The 20,162-nt window shown below is 41.8% G+C and overlaps 1 protein-coding gene across 11 annotated transcripts in view; it reads left to right on the forward strand.

The window, feature by feature from the left end:
* Window positions 1-20,162, forward strand: part of dennd2b (DENN domain containing 2B) — a 354,119-nt gene that overhangs the window by 230,646 nt on the left and 103,311 nt on the right. For all 11 annotated transcript variants that reach the window (XR_011345486.1, XR_011345509.1, XM_069900472.1 and 8 more), the window contains 5 exons: window positions 8,905-9,001; window positions 12,715-12,759; window positions 12,952-13,136; window positions 15,397-15,506; window positions 17,869-17,938. Coding sequence is in view for 9 of the 11 variants with exons in the window: in XM_069900472.1 (XP_069756573.1) it covers window positions 8,905-9,001; window positions 12,715-12,759; window positions 12,952-13,136; window positions 15,397-15,506; window positions 17,869-17,938 (507 nt within the window). In the remaining 2 variants the exon portion in view is untranslated. The remainder of the gene's footprint in view (window positions 1-8,904; window positions 9,002-12,714; window positions 12,760-12,951; window positions 13,137-15,396; window positions 15,507-17,868; window positions 17,939-20,162) is intronic.

Consider the following 20,162-nt stretch of genomic DNA (forward strand, 5'->3'; position numbering starts at 1 on the left):
CATACAATATAGCACACAGAGAGACAAATGATTTATTTGCAGTACATATAGACATATATATTCATTCATACACCCTGTATGAATGTACATGTACATAAGTGTCCATCAACTCACTCAGAAATCATATCTGAGTTTTAACATTAGCTGCAATGAAAATACATTATTATAAAACATCCGACTGAAGAACAGAAAGCGAATAACTTGCTCTAGTTTCAAAATAATTAAATACAAAGCCATAGTTGAAAATGGAAGTAAGTGCATTACAGAGACTGGTAGGTTGGCTTTTAACAAGTGAAGGGTACCACAGAACTATGAATCGATGTGTTTGGTGTGCTCACATTCTTTGTCATGGATCTCAGCTCACTGCTCCATTGCTCTGTTGTCTGTAGCATTAACAATGAGTTTGAAGAAAGAAATCATGACCATCAGTTGAACTCCCAAATGTTTTTGTTGCAAGAAGGGTCAAAACAGCTCTCTAAGTGTTGTCCTGCATGTGCTCTTGAGGTTAGAAATAAATTAATGGGATTCTGAATTGAGTTAGTTTCAAAAGCTGATTAAAAATTAATGTTAGAGGATTTTTTTTTCTTTATTGAGTTGTGGGAGTGAGTGATGAAGAAATGGTGGGGGGGCACTTAAAAATTAATCATGGATTTGGACTGAATCAGCAAGGATTTATTAAAATAAAATAATGTAAGACAAATCTTTTAGTGTTGTTTTACAAAGTTTGTTACAAACTGAACTGATGAGGAAGAACCCGTGAATGTGCTGTATTTGGATTTTCATGGTTGGAGATAAGTAGCCTTTGAAGATTGTTCCATGGAGTTTAGGTTTAGGAGTAGTATACTGGGCAGATTGGGGAACACTGATTTGATGGCAAACAGTAGGAATATGGAATCAGAACACATGGAGCAAGCCAACAGGCCCTTCAACTCTGCCTCATCATTGAATTTCATGTGATGGCGGCTGATCTATGTTGGCCTCAACTCCTCTTCTTACAGGAATAAATGAGAGGCTGAGACGTGGAATGTCCCAGCGATTGGTTCTGGGTCCTCCGCTGCTCACAATCTGTTTATTGATTTGGATAAGTGGTTCAAGTGTAAAATATCTGCGTTGGCTAATGATCCTAATGTAGGTGGCAGTGTGAGCTATCTGGAAGATGCAAAGAGATTTCCAGATCTTGATAAATTGAGGGAATGGATGAAAATATGACAGATGGAATGGAATGTAGAAAAATATAAAGTTGATTTTTTTTTTAATGATAGAAGTCTGAAAGATTCGAATGAAAATCTGCAGATGATGGAAATCTGAAATAAGAAAAGAAAATGTTCAAGGTTCCTTTTTATAGGTTCAAGGTTGATCAAGATTCAAAATGCAAAAATGAAAATGTTGCAGTTGATGTTTCAGGCGAAAGATCCTTCATTAGAACTGGAAAAGTGTGAAAATGAGTGTGCCTTGAGTTGCAGAGAGGGGAAGGGGTAGAAGGATCAAAGATGATGTCTGCGATGGGTGCAACCAGATTTTGGCACAAGACATGTGGGACAAAGGGCCTGTTTCCGGGCTGAACTATAACATGTGAGGACATACAGAGTAAAACATGAAAATCTGAAGTCACCATAGTTGAAGTAAAAACATAGAGCTGGAGAAATTCAGCAGGTCAAACTGTTTCCTTTATTTAGTAAAGATAAAAATATAGAACCGACGTTTCCTCCAGGTATGGGAAAATATAGGTAGACATCCAAACAAAAGAATTGGGGGGAAGGGGTGGTTGCAAAGCAGGAGATGATAGGTGGAGAAGGGAGGGAGAGGTCAGCAGTGATCAAGGGGAGGAGGAATGGCATGGTGAAGGGAGGGAAGAGAACTGTGAAAGGAAGGAGGAAGAGGGAAGAGGAGAGCAGGTTAGCATAAACTGGAAAAGTCGATGTTAATGCCATTTGGCTGGAGAGTGCCCAGACGGAAAATCAGGTGTTGTTCCTCCATTTTGTGGGTAGTCTGGGTGGGATAGTACATAAGGCTATGGACAAACATGTGAGAGTGGGAGTGTGACACAGAACTGAAATGGTTGGCTACTGTTATTGTTGGAGATGAAGCGAAGGTGCTTAGCGAAGCGATCTCCCAATTTGCACCCAATATCTTTGATGTAGAGAAGGCCACAAAGAGAGCCTTCTCTCCAGAAAGAATTTGAGTTGCCAGTGCATATGATGAATGCGATGATATAAGATGGATAGAGTGGTGAAAGGAGCATTTGATGTGCTTGTCTTCATTGTCTGGTCCATTGTAAAAGTGTTGGGATGTCATTTTGCAGTTGTTCACTACATTGATTGGATTGCACTTAGAATATTGTGCACAGTTCTGCTTGTGTCACAACAGGAAGGATATGGTGAAAATGGAGAGTCCAGCAGATAATCGGCAAGACGTTACCTGGAATAGAGGACTGTAGCTAGAAGGAGAGATTGGGTATAATGGATTTATTTTCACATAGGAGGCTGACCAGTGACCCTATACAACAGTGGTTTTCAAACTGCCCCACTAAACTCACATTTTACCATAAGCCATCCCTATGCCATAAGTGTTCTGTGATTAGTAAGAGATTGGTTAAGGTGGTATGTGAGTGGGAAGGGAAGGTTGAGAACCACTGCTCTCGACCCAGTTGTTACTGAAAAACTGAGCAAAATTGTCATTGGCCCATTTCATTTAGAGTTATGAAACCGTGCACACAGCAAGTCAATTAGGTACGATTACAAAAGTGGTTTTCAAACTTTTTCTTTCCACCCACATATCACCTCAAGTGCAGAGCGCTTGGGATTGCTTAAGGTGGAATATGGGCTGGGGGCGGCCAATTTGAAATCCACTGCTGTAGAGGTTTAGAACATTATCAAAGGCATAATTTAGTGAGGATAGACCATTTCTTCCCATGCAGCAGAATTTAAAACTAGATTGAAGGTGAGAAGGATGTATTTTTTAAAATCTCACAGAGGGTAGTGGCTGTCTATAAAGAACTGCCAGAGGAGATGATAGATGCAGATGCAATTACACTATTTAAGGAGGCATTTGGAGAGCTACTTACTTGGAGAAGCACAGAGGGATATAGGATTATCATAGAAGGACATCACAGTGTGTCTTAAAGGTGGTCTTAAAGGTCTTGTCTCTGGGCTGTATGTTTCCACGATTCCGCAAACAGCTATCCTAAAAACTGGCATTAAATACACAGGTAGAAAAAAATGGTAGCAGAAAGGTTCACATCAAGGAGGAGAAAAAAAGAGGGCATGGTTACTTGAAATTATTATATTAGGTGCCGAGGGTTGAAGATGGAATACAAGGTGTTGCTCTCCATGCTTTATGCTGGACAACTGGAGCAATGTAGGAGGTTTCAAAACAGGTGTGAGTGGGAGTGCAGTAGAGAATCAAAGTGACAAACAACTAAAAGCTCAGGGCTGCTGAATAGAGGTTTCCTGTAAACCAGCTGCTAGGCTGCATTAGAGGAGACCAGATTGTGATCACTGAAAGCAAAAGAGTAAATGGGAAGAAGTTCAAGAGAATTGCTGGAAGGGCAGGTTGTTTCCCTAGATCAGTGGTTCTCAACCTTTTTCTTTCCACTCACATACCATCTTAAGTATTCCCTATGCCATTGGTGCTCTGTGATTAGTAAGGGATTGCTTAAGGTGGTATGTGGGTGAAAAGAAAAAGTTTGAAAACCACTGTTTTAATTGTAACTAATTGACTCATTATGTGCACGGTTTCAGAACGCCAAAGGAAACGAGCCCATGAAAATTTTTCTCAAGGAAAATATTTCAGTAACAATTGGGTCCAGAGCAATGGTTCTCAACCTTCCCACTCGTGTACTGCCTTAAGTAACTAATCACAGAGCACTGACGGAATAGGGATTACTTAAAGTGATATGTGAGTGGAAAGAAAAAAGTTGAGACTACTGGCCTAGATGGTGGGAAAGGAAAAGTTAAAGAGCAACTCCCGTTGAGAGAAGGAGTTCGTACATTCATTCTCCCGTGTCTGCGTAGGTTTCCTCCCACCCTTCAAAATGCACAGGAGTTGTGGGTTAATTGAATTAGCATGATGAGCTCTAAGCATAGATACACAGAGGAAATAAGTATTGAAAATGGAGTGATGAGATTCTGACACAAGATAGAAAAAAGTTTTAAATATGGTGGGATGATCTGATATGTTTAATAAAGGCAACAATAACATTTGTGAAAAATGATCAAATATTCTGATGTCAAGTAAACAAAAGAGCAAATACTTCTGCTAGGTGTGGACCACAAATTCCCAAATAATGCAAAGGGCAAGAAAAAAATACAGAGAGAGAATGCAGAGAAGTAAACAAAATGGCAGTAATAGGGAGAATGAGCAATTCCTAGTTGTACTTCTCCATTGTCTGATCATGATCAAATGTGTTATCTGTCACCAGAATCACAAAATAGATAATCAGTGTAAAATACAGAGGGAAAAGGATTTTAAATTGGCATTCAGATGCATCAATTCCTTGAAATTGTATAATTTTAAGATGAATTTAGGGAATGATATTGGATAGATGGCAGGGAATTGGCTGGCAGTTGAATTTGATCACATTGAATATTCTCCATGATCAATTTATAAAGCCTGAAGCTCCAGGGGTTGGAAAGGCTCTAAGAGATAGGGAAATGTAATCTATCACCTCCTCCAGATGCTCTGAATGCTTTAATTTCTAGATTCCATTGTAGCAGTTCCAAGAGCTTGACTGCCATATTCCTAAGATCATCTGGGCAGGAAGTCAGCCCAGAAAATATGTGAAAGTGTTCCAAGTTTCCTGGGGAGATGGTGGGCTGAATCTTCTAGTTACAGCATTACCAGCCAATGCTACTCCATAATCTAACTTCAAAGATTTATTGCCAGCAGCAAAGCCTCCCCAAATCTCTAAAGTCGTCGCAAAAACCAGCTTCATGACAAATTCTCCTTCCTGGGAATAAAAAATAGCACAAAGTGCCTGAAAACAGATGCAAGACTCTGGTGGAGACTGAATGTGCCTGGGCTAATTAAACATCAGTGGCTTGCCTGAGGATTTCTGTGATATTGCTATCATTGCAAGCTATGATCTGATTTTTTTAATATCAAACCAAGCACTGTACTGAGAAAATAATTTCAACTTTATAATTTGGAATTAAAAAAATATACAACAAAACAAAGACAAGATATTTGCTGAACTGTAAAGTGGACTATTGGTGACAGAAATTTAAATATTTGTTTTGGCCTGCCCCATTTTTCCAACATGAAAGCCACTGTTGGGCTAGTTGGAGCAGATGCTTTTTGGATTCAGGTACATTCCATTCTGGGTCACAACCTCTCTGGTTTTCTCAGAGTTCACTATAATGCCACTGCAAAGCTCTCAAGGAAGCAGTTATTTAGAACATAATACAGCCCAGGAACAGACCCTTCAACCCACGATGTCTGCCCTGAACCTGATGCCCAAATTGAACTAAAACTGCTGCATGCACGTGGTACATAAACCTTTATTCGTTCAATATTCATCTGTATATCTAGAAGTCCCAAATTGTATCTCCTTCAACACTGTCCATGGCAGCCTGTTCCAGGCATCTATTACTCTTTGAGTAAAAGCAAATCTTGTCCCACATATCCAGTTCAAGCTGATTCTCTCACCCCCACACCCACTTTAAATCCAAGAACTCTTGTACGTGATTTTCTTGCCCTTGGGGTAAAGATTCTGATATTTTACCCTATGTCTATTGCCTCTCATGCAGGGTCGGTGTCATGGTTGGGGGGGGCATTTGCAGGCCTGCCCCCAATGCATTATTGTGCCCCCCCCAAACACATGGCACACCAATGGCTGTTTGTGCTCTACCTCCCCCAACTACCCTGTGGTCGCGCTGATGCCCCCCCAATTAGATTTGTCCTGACACCAACTCTGCTCTCATAATTTTATAAACTTTTACCTGGCCTCCCCTCAGTCTCTCCACTCCAGAAAAAAAACAATACAACTTTGTCCTCCCCTAATACTCATACCCACTAATCCAAGTAACTTCCTGGTAAATCTCTTATGTACCCTTTCTGAAGCTTCTACATCCTTTCCATAATGGGGTGACCTAACTGTAACACCTTTACTTTCATACTCAATGCCTTAACCAATGAGGCTAAACATACCATATATTGTCTTGTCCATTCCATCTACTTGTGTGGTCACTCTCGAGGATCTATGACTGTCATCCTGACTATCCCTAATCTAACCATGTCCTTCCAAATGCACGGATATCCTATCTTTAAGTGTCCTCTCCAATAGTCTCACCGACACAGACATGAAGCTCAATGCTCTATAGTTTCCTGGATTATCCCTATTCTTGAACAAAGGAAAACTATCTGTTGTGAGTGAACATACAAACATCTCTGTCAAGACCAAGCAATCTCATCCCTTGTCTCTTTCAATAATCTTGGATATATCCTATCACATCCTGCGACTTTGTGCAGCTTGATGCTCTTCAAAGGTCCTTCATTGTCTCTTGATAAATGGTCATCCTAACACTTTAAATATTCACTGAAGCAAAGCACAAATGTACATGTGATAGTACAGACCTATCACCAATGTATATAGTTACAGTATCTAGAGTGTAATGACTGTGCTTACAGTGATTGGCTGAGAGCTTAGCCATGCCTACTGTCTGGGCCTTATAGGGTTGTGTCCCTACCCAGGTCGGATCATTCCAGACTGGTCAGCCACCTGTAAAGAGCTCCTGTCTTTTGCTAATAAAAGCCTTGGTTTGGATCTTTCGACGAACTCTACAATTTTATTAGCAAAAGACAGGAGCTCTTCACAGGTGGCCGACCAGTCCGGAATGATCCGACCTGGCTAGGGACACAACCCTTTAAGGCCCAGACAATAGGCGTGGCTAAGCTCTCAGCCAATCGCTGTAAGCACAGTCATGACACACTCTAGATACTGTAACTATATACATTGGTGATAGGTCTGTACTATCACATGTACCTTTAGCCATTTCTGCATCAGATTGCAATTAAGGTTTTATGTTGGGCAGAGGTCCTTGATTCACTGCCTCCTGCCCTTCATCACAGGCTTCCCAGGTGCCCAGTTACAAACTTGCCTGAAAGTTTAATCAATAGAAGATGGGAAAGAAATCCATTCATTCTCTTTTCATGGCTCATGGATGATCCAAACCTTCAAACCACTCACCTGTCTGGATTTTATGTCTATTATTTCCTTTGTCTATAAGGATTAGTCAGTCCTATTTTAAAAAATTTCTCTTCATTCAACATCACAGTTTTCTGACGGAGCAGAAGTCCATATTCATTTTGGCCCCAAGTAACAAAGTATACCCTTTAATCTGGTCTCGTCAAAGGTGGGAAAGAATTTTTCAAGGTTCTTTTTATACTTCAACTTTTCTCTGCTGAAAGAGTCGCCACAGCGTTGCCTGGGCGCCCCTAACAATAAGAGAAAGAGAAACAAAGAAAAAGTCCTTTTGGAGGCACCGAGTGCCTTTGGAATCACCTTCAGTGCCTCCACGCCCTCTGCAGATGCACAGATTCCTGTTTAAACCATCGGCAACCCAAGCTGCAGGTCCAAACCTTCGATTATGATCATAGAGCCCGAAGCCCTTTGGGAGCTTCCCTCTCGAATCCCGGTTCCGATACCTAGTTTCCATGAATCCATCGCCACAGCCCGTTGCCTCTGTGTGTTCTTCGGCCGCAAGTTACCAGCAGCCCACTGCCTGTGTAGGTCCTTAGTTCTCAAATTGACAGCAGCCCACAGCTTGTGTGTGTCCTTCAGCCGCTTAGACCCTCACAGGTCCACTGCCATGGTCACCTTCCTGTAGGGTCATCTCCTATTCTTCTCCTTGTCAATGGGGGAGTGTTCCCTGCCCCCCGCCCCATATAACCATATAACCATATAACTAACCACTTACAGCACAGAACAGGCCAGTTCGGCCCTACTAGTCCATGCCGTAGCAAATCCCCACCCTCCTAGTCCCACTGACCAGCACCCGGTCCATACCCCTCTAGTCCCCTCCTATCTATGTAATGATCCAGTCTTTCCTTAAATGTAACCAATGATCCCGCCTCGACCACGTCTGCCGGAAGCTCATTCCACATCCCCACCACCCTCTGCGTAAAGAAATTTCCCCTCATGTTCCCCTTATAATTTTCCCCCTTCAATCTTAAACCATATCCTCTAGTTTGAATCTCCCCCTTTCTTAATTGAAAAAGCCTATCCACATTTACTCTGTCTGTCCCTTTTAAAATCTTAAACACCTCTATCAAGTCCCCTCTCAATCTTCTACGCTCCAGAGAAAAAAGCCCCAGTCTGCACAACCTTTCCCTGTAACTCAGACCCTCAGCCCCCATTTCTACTGCCCTGCACCAGTCTGCTGCACACCCTAGAGTCTGCACCACTTGTGGTACTCTGCCCAGCAACGGCGCCGCCATCTTGGGAATAGACCTCCGTGGTTGCAGCACTTTAAAATAAAGCATTGTCAGCTCTTTTAACAGACTGTTTAAAGGTTGTACAGAACTCTAAGCAACATGATTGGGCAGAAGGATCCTGCGGAGCAGCGCAGTGTCTCTGCTTCTCACTCTCCTGGGTCCACACCAGTGGCAGCTCTATCGTTACAACAGCGAAGCCATTTTGTTTTCTCACCATCTACCACAGCAATTATCTATGAGTGAATACATTTTTAATAACTTATCAGTATCATTACTCGTGATTGGCATATACTGGCTTTGTTAACTTTGTATTGAATGGAATTGTATTGATTTGTTCAGAAATATCGCTTATAATGCTGAAACTGAGTGTATCTCACATGTTAATTTGTTTTCATGAAATCGCAGATCCAATGTAGAAATTGAGTAGGATTTATTATTTGAATAATTATGCATTTTTTAATGCTTTCATAGCTTGTCCAGAAGATTAACAGTATCTATAGTGCGAAGAGAGGAAAGAAAAGGTTGAAGAATTTGTCTCTATCAAACTTTGAGAATGTATCTCTGCGAGGTAAGATGGGCAATTGCTATAATGATCCAGATCAAAAAAAACCTTGAAATTAAAAGCATCCACTCTTGTTCACCATGGATAAGAATTCACAAATGTCCATTAAATCATCCACAACAGACGGCAGAATCATAAACTACAATGTTAATAAGGAACCTGGAAAAGCTTTATTGGAAGATCACTGCAAATTTTCCTCTCTCCGAGATTAATATTTCATATTAGATTGTGCAGTCATCCTGCACTATGAAAATGATTAGTGGTAATGAAGCACAGATTGTCAGTTCTTTTGCTTCATGTTTCCCTCAGTGCAGACTGCATTTATGTCTCTTGTCTAAACATTTATATGTAATTATTCATTGCACTAACTTGGATGGAGGCTGGAAGCAACAACGAAAAATTGCTTGTGAATGATGATTAAAGGGGTGAAGAAAATTAACAAATGACAACGGCTCCACGGGTTATACCACATTCACATGCTAATTGTTGTCAAGGATTCCAAATTTGTTTGAATTGTTTAATAATGGTGGTTCAAAGAGCTCATAAAAGATCCAGAGTTGTTCATTTCTTGTCGATGTAAAACATCTTATCTTATCTTAACGACAATGAGATAGACAACAGACTCGCCAAGGCAAATAGCGCCTTTGGAAGACTACACAAAAGAGTCTGGAAAAACAACCAACTGAAAAACTTCACAAAGATTAGCGTATACAGAGCTGTTGTCATACCCACACTCCTGTTCGGCTCTGAATCATGGGTCCTCTACCGGCATCACCTACGGCTCCTAGAACACTTCCACCAGCGTTGTCTCCGCTCCATCCTCAACATTCATTGGAGCGACTTCATCTCCAACATCGAAGTACTCGAGATGGCAGAGGCCAACAGCATCGAATCCACGCTGCTGAAGATCAAACTGTGCTGGGTAGGTCACGTCTCCAGAATGGAGGACCATCGCCTTCCCAAGATCGTGTTATATGGCGAGCTCTCCACTGGCCACCGAGACAGAGATGCACCAAAGAAGAGGTACAAGGACTGCCTAAAGAAATCTCTTGATGCCTGCCACATTGACCACTGCCAGTTGGCTGATCTCGCCTCAAACCATGCATCTTGGCGCCTCACAGTTCGGCGGGCAGCAACCTCCTTCGAAGAAGACCGCAGAGCCCACCTCACTGACAAAAGACAAACGAGGCAAAACCCAACACCCAACCCCAACCAACCAATTTTCCCCTGCAACCGCTGCAACCGTGCCTGCCTGTCCCGCATCGGACTTGTCAGCCACAAACGAGCCTGCAGCTGACGTGGACGTTACCCCTCCATAAATCTTCATCCGCAAACCCAAGCCAAAGAAAAGCTATTAAGAACATTTTAGGCAATGTAGCTTTTAACCCCTGTAGTAGGAAAGAACCATGCATATAGATTCCTCCAAATTCACAGAATTGTTGTATCTTCAAGATTCCTTTATTGTCACATAATTAAAATCAGTGCAATATTTACAGTCAGAGGAAGAGAAGTAAAAGAGAGTCCCCTCAGAATCACCAGGTGCCCATGGATTTTCCTTCAGCGCTGCCATGCCTCGTACCCTTCTACAACTAAATTCTGCATCAAGAAGGCAACCACCATCACCCTGTTCACAATCTTCTCGCATTGCTACCTTCAAGCAGAAGGTGGAGAGGCCTGAGCCTGATATTCAGCACCATGTTGTTTTTTTTTACAATGAATATTAGACTCTTGAATTACCCCAATCATAAACATAAAATCTGGCCTCACAAAAAAACTGCACTGTGGAAACAGTGCTAACAGCTTCCATCTATGTCATTGGAAAAGATCTTAACGTTACACACAGGCTGCAAAGAGGGAGAAAATAGACTTAAAAGCTTCAGTGCCAGGGTTTGCTGATATAAATACAGCAATTCAAAGTCCAACAATTCAACAGGGAATGAGGAAAACAAATGCAAGCAAATTGGAGGAGCCAATTTGGGTAGATATAAGGGTAGATATTTATTATCTTTTTTCCATACAGTAATTTAATATATACTATTGAAGTTGTCTTTTTTAACCAATTATCTCTTTGGCTGTAGCAATTAAAAAATTTTATCCATATGTGGACAATAAATTATTAACATTTTCATAGAGTGATTGTTGACTTGAGTGAAGAATTATTTTGGGATCTAGGGTAAACAAGCAAAATAGTGACCAAGGTTTTTAGCTTTGTTCATATTGATAGAAGTAGAAGAAACATCAGAGCTTTGCAGAGTTGAACAGGAATGTCTGCAGATGCTGGGATTGTCGTCCAATACACGAGAGGGCTAGTGATACTCAGCAGGTCATGCAGCATCCATAGGAAGTAAGGAGCGACCAACATTTTAGGTCTGACCCCCTTGTCACGGTGTATGCAAAAAAAAACCAGGCAGGTGTATGAATAAGAAGGTGGGAAGAGGAGAGGAGGGAGAAAGGGGCAAAGGAGCACTGCAGGCTAACAGCCAAGAGATCATGGTTGGGAGGGTAGAAGAGAAAAATGCTGCGGTGATGGGGAGGGGGTAGCTCCCTTATAGGAGAGGGAAGAGAAGGGGGTGGTGAGATGGAGGAAAGGAGGCAGAGGGATAGGGAAAGGGTTTAAAGGAAGCTGGAGAAGTTAATGTTAATACTGTCTGGTGGGAGAGTACCTAGATGGAATATTTGGTGTTGCTCCTCCAATTTGCTTGCATTTGTTTTCCTCATTCCCTGTTGAATTGTTGGACTTTGAATTGCTGTATTTATATCAGCAAACCCTGGCACTGAAGCTTTTAAGTCTATTTTCTCCCTCTTTGCAGCCTGTGTGTAACGTTAAGATCTTTTCCAATGACATAGATGGAAGCTGTTAGCCATTGAGTCTGTGCCCACTCTCAGAGTAAACCCACCAGTCCCATTCCCATACTTGCTTCCCTGTAGCCTACTCTTCCTGATTCCTCTTGATTCTTCGTTCACCTGTTTACATTATTGGCAGTCTTCGGTCACCAACTAGTTGACTAATTGGAATGTGGGAGCACCCATGAAAACCCCTGCAGTCACAGAAGAATATTCAAGCTTGAAATGGACAGCAGCCAAGGTCAAAAAGGAATCTGATCAGTGGACTCATATTATAATGTCTGCAGCTGATATCACAGCCAGGCCCCAAGAGTAGCCATGCCATTAATGTTACGTGATCAGCAGTACTTATGGTTTGGAATTTAATTTCCAAGTGATTATCCTATCATATGTAAATTCCCATTCTACTAATTACTGACCCAAGGAAAGATGGGATTAAAATTTTCCATGTGGTGACTAACAGTTAACAGGTCTAATATTCTTTGCACCCATTGTGCTAGAGAGTGCAAAGTCTATCAATACCATTTAGTTTGTACATTTTCAATCAGGATTCTTGTGGGATTGACACTCACTTAAAACATTTTCACAAAGGATGCTTGCACTAAAAGTTAATGTTTTTCAATATGCTTCTAATAAATTTATATATTTTTTAAATCACTGATTACATGCGAGAAGAAGTGAATTGTCTATCTTACTGCCTTACAGGCCATTCCATTAAGACAGAAAACATTCCATTGTGAACATTATTTTAAAAACCAAATTTTTAACAGCTGCTCCAGAACCAAGAACTGTTTAGTCTATGATCAGTTTTTTTTTAACCAAATTTTGTTTTGCTTTGCTGGAACCTTCACTCATCTTCTTTATCTCTTTCACAGATGAGAACAGTGAGAGTGAAAGTGACTCAGATGACAGGTTTAAAGGTAAGAGGTCACATCACACGGAGCTTCATTTATACCTGTGCAATACTGTCTTTGCTGCAAAGGATAAATGTTGGTTTCTCAAGATAGATAAAACACAGATTAATCCCCTTGATAACTTTTGCATTCCATTTTCTTCAATGATTGCAAAAAGAACCCTCTGAAATTGTATTTGGATGTTGTTTTGCTTTGCAGCACACACTCAACGTTTGGTCCACATTCAATCAGTGCTAAAGAAAGCTCCCAGTTACCGCACATTAGAACGAGAGCTCATCGAATGGCAAGAGCGGGAACTCTTCGAATATTTTGTGGTGATTTCATTAAAGAAAAAACCTTCAAAGAATACCTATATTCCTGAAGTATCCTATCAGTTTCCAAAGGTAAATGCAACATTTTTAAAAGGCCCCTTTGATCTATTTAATGTTTTCTTCAGCTTGAAAAGAGCAGTGTTTAAAATGATGTAAAACAATTACACACCCAATGCCTACATTTATTATGCTTGGGAGGCAATGATGTTAGTTTAAAAATTCTCATTGATATTTAATTTCCTATTTTTTTTAGAATTTTTGTCAATATCAAATTAACTATGGAAAATGTAATATTCTGAAGGATCATGTCCATTCAGTGGGTTTTCCCTACACATACCAAAAATTATATTTGGATTCTCGCAGCTCTTCCCACTGCTGTCTTATTTTCTGTGTAACCCACAACTCAAGATCTGCTTGGTGAAATTGGAACAAACTAGAGCAATAAAGGAACTAAAGGACAAGTTTTAAAAAAAATGTATGAAACTGTAACAAGGCTATCTGGCAAAGGTTGCAAATCTTAACCAAAAAAGGACAGCAGAAAAAAAAACTGGTAAAAAGATCAATTATGAAACATAGGTCCTGAGGGTCTAAATGTTTTATATTAACAGCCTACTTTCATGAGCAGATCTGTGTATCTTTTTGAGCTAAAAATTTCCTCAGTACATAATGTTTTTTACATTGTAGTTAAAGTAACTTTCTGTGTGTGGAAATTAAGACTTGGTTGATGAAATGGAAATGGCTGTATTCATTGTGTTGGTAAAATATTTAATTTGCACTTAACTACATATAATTTGTCAGCTAGGAATCCAGTTGAAAATTATACAACAGTTAGATTAAAAGCATACAAAGCAGGAGAAACTCAGCAGGTCAAACAATGTCCTTTATATAGCAAAGACAAAAATGTAAAACTGACATTTCGGGCTTGAGCTCTTCATCAAGGAAAAATATCAGCAGGCGTCCGAACAAAAGAGTAAGGGGGGGGATGTGTGGTCACAAAGGCAGGAGGTGATAGGTGGAGAAGGGAGGGAGGGGACTGCAGCGATCAAGGGGAGGAAGGATGGCTGGGTGACGGGAGGGGGGAAGGGAGGGAAGGAGAACTGAAGAGGGGAAGGGAAAGGGGTGGGGGGGGGGGGGGAGAGGAGAGCAGACTAGCAGAATCCAGAAAATTTGATGTTAATACCATCTGGTTGGAGAGTGCCGAGATGAAAATCAGGTGTTGTTCCTCCAATTTGCAGGTGGTCTTGGTGGGATAGTACACAAGGCCATGGACAGACATGTGAGTGTGGGAGTGTGACACAGAACTGAAATGGTCGGCTACTGCGAGGTCTCTATCACTGTAGCGGACAGAGTGAAGATGCTCAGTGAAGTGATCTCCCAATCTGTGCTTAGTCCCTCGGATGTAGAGAAGGCCACAAAGAGAGCACTGGATGCAGTAAATCAGTCCTGCAGATACACAAGGGAAATGTTGCTTCACTTGAAGGGCCTCTTTGGGCCCTGAACTGTGGTGAGGATGGAGTTGTGGGTGCAAATGTGGTGCCTCCTGCAGCCACAGGGGAGGGAGATGGGTGGGAAGGGATGAGTGCACAAGGGAGTCAGGGAGGGTCCCTAGCTAACTCTCCTCCCCTTAATTGCTTTTGTCCCCTCCCTCCCTTCTCTACCTATCACCTCCTACCTTTGTGACCACACTTCCCCCCCCCCCCCCCACCTTATTCTTTTGCTCGTACACTTGCCATTAGTTTCCCACACCTTGACCAAGGGCTCAAGCCCGCAACATTGGTTATGTATTTTTGCCTTTGCTATATAAAGGATACTGTTTGACTTGCTGAGTTTCTCCAGCATTGTGTGTTTTTACTTCAACCATGGTGTCTCTAGATTTTCATGGTTTACAACAGTTGGATACTTTGTGTAAAATGCCTGATGTGTTTTTATATCAGTTTACTTTACACCAGAAGACAGGCTATTCAGCCCATTGAGTTTGCCCCGCCATTTAATCGTGAGATGATCCTCTTTCCCCCCACTCAGCTCCACATCCAAGCCTTCTCTCCTTAACCTTTGATGCCTTGGCTTATCAAGAACACATCAATCTCTGTTAAATACACCCAATGATTTTCCTCCATATCTGTCTATGGCAACAAATAACACAGAAAATGTTACATTGTGTTAAAATATCAGAATTATAAAGCTTTGCTACAGGTGGGTTACAGTTCCATGAGTAATTTAAAGAATGGCTACGGCACATGTTAACCTTGCCATTTATGTTATGTCACTCATGACTGATACAGAACATGCCACGTTTGCAGTGTTAAGTAATTCAAAATGTTCATCTCCACAGCTAGAAAGGCCCACAAAACAGGTACGGGAAGCAGAGGAACGACTAAAAGCAATCCCACAGTTCTGCTTTCCAGATGCTAAGGACTGGAGCCCTGTGTCAGATTTTACCAGGTAAAGAAGCTGAGAATTTTTACAAAGATCAGGAGAATTAATCTACAGGGACAATCCTTTGCTAAAAATATAATGGGATGAAAAGTCTGCAGTTCATGTAAAATTTTCCCTCATTAAAAGAGGTGAGTTGCTACACTTTTCTGTCAACACTTGTGCTATTACATTTCAGGATGAGGAATGGTCCAAATCAACCAGCTGTGTGAAAGTTAAATTTGATATTTAGGCATGCAGCATATTAACAGGCTCTTTCGGCCCCAAGCCTGTGCCGCCCAATTACATCCAATCAACCAACACCCCAGATACGTTTTAAACGGTGGGAGGGAATTGGAGCACCCAAAGGAAAGCCTCAGACACGGGGAGAACATACAAATTCCTTACACACAGTGCCGGATTCAAACCCCGTTACTGGCGCTGTAACAACATTGTGCTAACTGCTACGCTAACCTTGCCACCCTAAGTTATTGCATCCATGAATTAATAATCAGCTTTGATAATGGATTTCAAAGCCATTTGGAAAGGCTTTGATGAACTGTTTGTTCCCCACAAGTCAGTCGATTTCTTATTCTACAAATAAGTACAGTACAATTCCAATGATCTGAAATCAGATTCTCCGAAATCCTCATTTATCCGAAAAAAAATTAAATCAGATAAAATAGGATCTCTGAAACAAATCAGAAATCTTCATTTATCTGAATTTTTTTCGTAGCCGAACTGACCTCACAGGTTGTAAACAAAAATCACCCGACATGAAATTAGAATGACGATTGTCCTCTTTTCAAGTAACTCCCTCCCCTCTCTCTTTCCATTTCTTCTTTTCTCTCCAACTCTCTCTCTCAAACTGCATCCCACTGTTTCTCAGCCACAAGCGGTCAGAAGAATCCCTTGTCCTGGCATCACCAAGGAGAGCGGCATCCTGGGCAAGAATGGGACCTCAGGCTCAGTGGTGTTCCCTGCCCTCCTCTTCCCTCCCTCCCTCCTCGGCACATCGGATACTGACTCTGAACCCTCCCCTCAACCTACTGCCCCCCCCCCCCCACACACACACACACACACACACACACACACACACACACACACACACACACACACACACACACACACACACACAATTCACCTCTGGCATCAGGAGCTCCAGTGACTGGGGAGACAGGAGCCTGCCAACTTTCCAGTGAGTGTTCCACCAGCCCAGAAAGCCTCCCCGGGGATCTGCGGCAGCAGTGGGGTTTTGTCAGGGGGTCGCCGGTGGCAGTTGGGAAGTCTCAGTGATGGGCAGTGGCCAGCATTTTTTTGGTGAGAATTAAACATTATTTTAATGCTTAAAAAGCATTCCCTTGTTGTTTATTGTTGTTTAAACATTTGATACAAGTGATTTGCTGTTGTTACTAGGCTGTTTTAAAAAAATGATCAGTTATTCAAAAAAATGTTTATCCAACTGTCCAGTCCAGTCCTGACCATTTCGGATAATTGGAGTTGTACTGTATTCTGTTTCCACATTTATTTGATTTGTGTTTATAGAAGAAGTGAACCTGAAGTAAAGGCAGAGATTAATCATTAATTTTTTTACTTTGTCCAAACCCAGTCTTTTTCCATGTCTTCACCTCTCTCTTTCTCCAGCGGTCTAATTTAATAGAGGCTGATAAATTGGAATAAAGACTGGTATTAAATAGCATCTAGTTATTGGTTGGCGGAGGAGTTTGTTTTTGTAGAGATTTATTTCTTTTCCAACGAAGCAGGTTGAGATTTAAAAACTCAGATTTTTGGTATTAATCTGAACAACATCAAGAGAATAAGTGTATTCACAGTAGATAGTTGGGCCTGGAATTCAGCTCAATACATCTGTAACCACAAAGCCCACAGCTGGTTAGGCAGCCAATGTCTACTCAGGTCATTTCCTCTTGGCATAGTTTTATGAAGTTTCAATAAACCCTATTGAATTGTTGCAGAAATTTCAACTGTGGTAATGGGGAGATAAAAAAAATGGGAAAGTTAGAACCATATAATGTCTCCTGCACTTCAAGTTCCTATTATTTAAGGGCAGCATAGTGGTAGTTGAGACTGGGGTTTGAATCCAGTGTTGTCTGTAAGGAGTTTGTACCTTCTCCCTGTTTCTGCATGGGTTTCCTCCCACTGTTCAAAATGTTCCTGGGAGGGGGTTGTAGGTCAATTGGGTGTAATTGGGCGGCACGGACTCATGGGCTGGAAGGACCTGTTACTGTGCTGATTGTCTAAAAAAAATTTTTTTTAATTACCAGAGGAGGGAAGTACATTAGAATTGAGCAAGGTGTTTGTGAGAATCACACTTGTACAAGTGCTTCTTTACTGAATTTGCTTTGGAGTAACTTGAGGTGATCATCTGTTTCAGTGAAACATTCTCCTTCATGCTCACTGGGGAAGATGGCAGCCGGCGATTTGGTTATTGCAGACGATTATTGGTGAGTTTGATCCTTCATTTTAAATCTTCCTTCTCATGAAGTTAAGTTGCACTCATTGCCCCACTCCCCCTGCTCTGTGTAATAAAAGTGCAGTTATTAATTTAAATTGCAGCCTTCTTACTAGCCCCGTCATGACAGCTTTCATTTTGTTAAGTGTATACTTTAGCAAATTAGATACTAAGGAACTATCAAATTGGGCAGCGACAGATTAAATCATGTGACAGTCTACCTTCCTCCATTCCTCACCAGCAGCACATCAAAATACTTCCTGTAGTGAAGGGTGGGATAAAGATACAGTTAAATGGTTCCACCCAGTGATCACGGGAGTTCTTGACTTGCTTGGCAGAAGCTCAAGGTTGGGTGGGGGGGGGGGGGGAATTATTATTTTTGCAGCAAACCCTCATGCAATATGAACCAGTCCACTTTCCCTGGAATGGATCCAAACTTGTGCAAAGTTGTATGCTTCTCATGCTGGGACTGTAGATAAATAATGAAGAGTACAAAGCAAAGGAAAATGATCAAATTTTAACAAGCTATAGAATTCATTCTCATCTCAAACTTTTCAAAACAGTATTGTGGAAATTGATTTGAAACAGCTGTGTGTGACTGTGCGTGGAAGACGAGGGGAATTTAGGTGTTATGTGACAGTTGTACTTTATAGTAGTGTTTGATGAACTGGAAATAATGACTCAGAGACAAGATTCCAAGCAGCCTCATTACAGCCAGCAAATGTAAATTCAGCTAAAATAGTGATGGCCTCAAAATTGCTAGACTGTCAGTAAAACCCTTTGAGGCACAAAATGTACCTTTCTTACCAACAGGCCCATGTGTAACTATAGCCCCTGAGCTGTGGGCTTCACTATTAACTACCCTACTCCTGATGGTCTGAAACCTACCTTGCATCCCAGCACCCTTTTCCATGTTACGTACACCATGTCGGAATCATTCAAAATGTACTTTGAAATTAGAGATTAGTATGATTATATCATTTCATCTCATAATGTTAGTGATTTCACATGTTCAAATAGAGAAACCTGCTGAATCCAGTGGTTATTTTGTGGTCTTCTGTATATCATAGAGACTGAATACAGACTGGGAGATTGCTTCGTTCAGAACCTTTGCTCTTTCCGCCACAATCACAGGGATCTCCCAGCAGCAACCCATTTCAATTCCGTGCCCCATTCCCTTGCTGGCATGTTTGTCCATGGTCTCATGCACTGTCAGACTGAGGCCACCACAAATTGCAGGAACAACACTCCATATTCCGTCTGGCATCCTTCAAGCAGATAGCATTAACATTGACTTCTCTGGTTTCTGTTAGCCACTCCCCACCCCCCCCCCTCCCCCCCCCACAACTCCTACCACCACCCCTACCACTCAGGTTCAAATCCAGTGCTGCTTTAAGGGATTTTTATAGACTCCCTGTGTCTGAGTGGGTTTCCTCTGGGTGCTCTGGTTTCCTCCCACCATCCAAAAATGTGTAGGTTAATTGGTGAATTTGGGTGGCGTGGGCTGGAGGGCCTTGTTACCGTATTGCATCTCTATATTTAAAAAAAAGTGCTCACATTTTATGGAAGAACTGAAAATAATTTATGCCCATAGTTTTTAAAAAAACTAAGTTGTATTCTTCTCGGGGTTTTCTTATTTAAGAACAATAAGGGAAAGTATGATGATCTTAACTTTCCAAAGCCCTGTTCCTCAGATCTTTTGAGGATTGACCAGATCTGATTTCTGATGTCCCGAATAAAGGATGTGGCCAGAATGCTGAGAGAAAGTTGCGGAACTGGTTATTCTGCTACAGGTGGCAAATGGGCAATGGGGGGAGGCCTAGGGTACAGCAGGTTGTGCTGCTGCCTCACTGCTCTGTGCACCCTGGTTCGGTGCTGACCTTGGGTGCTCCCTGTGTGGCATTTGCGTGGTCTCTTTACCACATTGTGGGTTTCCCTCATGTGCTCCGATTTCTTCCCAAAGATCTGCCGATGGGTTGACTGGATAATGTAGGGAAGTGACAAAAACATGAAAGAGGAAATGATGGGGCACATGAGGAGAATGTGTGGCCTCCGTGGGACGTGGTTAACCATGTGTGCTCTGGTAGTCACTGAACTTGAGTGGCTTCTCTGGGGCGCAAGCCAAAGCAGAGTTGATATGGAAATCCGTCTGTTGCCCATGCAGTGGGACCCCTCACCCCCCCTCCCCCACCCCCACCATGCTAATGATGGTCCAA

The sequence above is a fragment of the Narcine bancroftii genome, chromosome 1 (assembly GCF_036971445.1).
Source record: "Narcine bancroftii isolate sNarBan1 chromosome 1, sNarBan1.hap1, whole genome shotgun sequence".
Lineage (NCBI taxonomy): Eukaryota > Metazoa > Chordata > Chondrichthyes > Torpediniformes > Narcinidae > Narcine > Narcine bancroftii.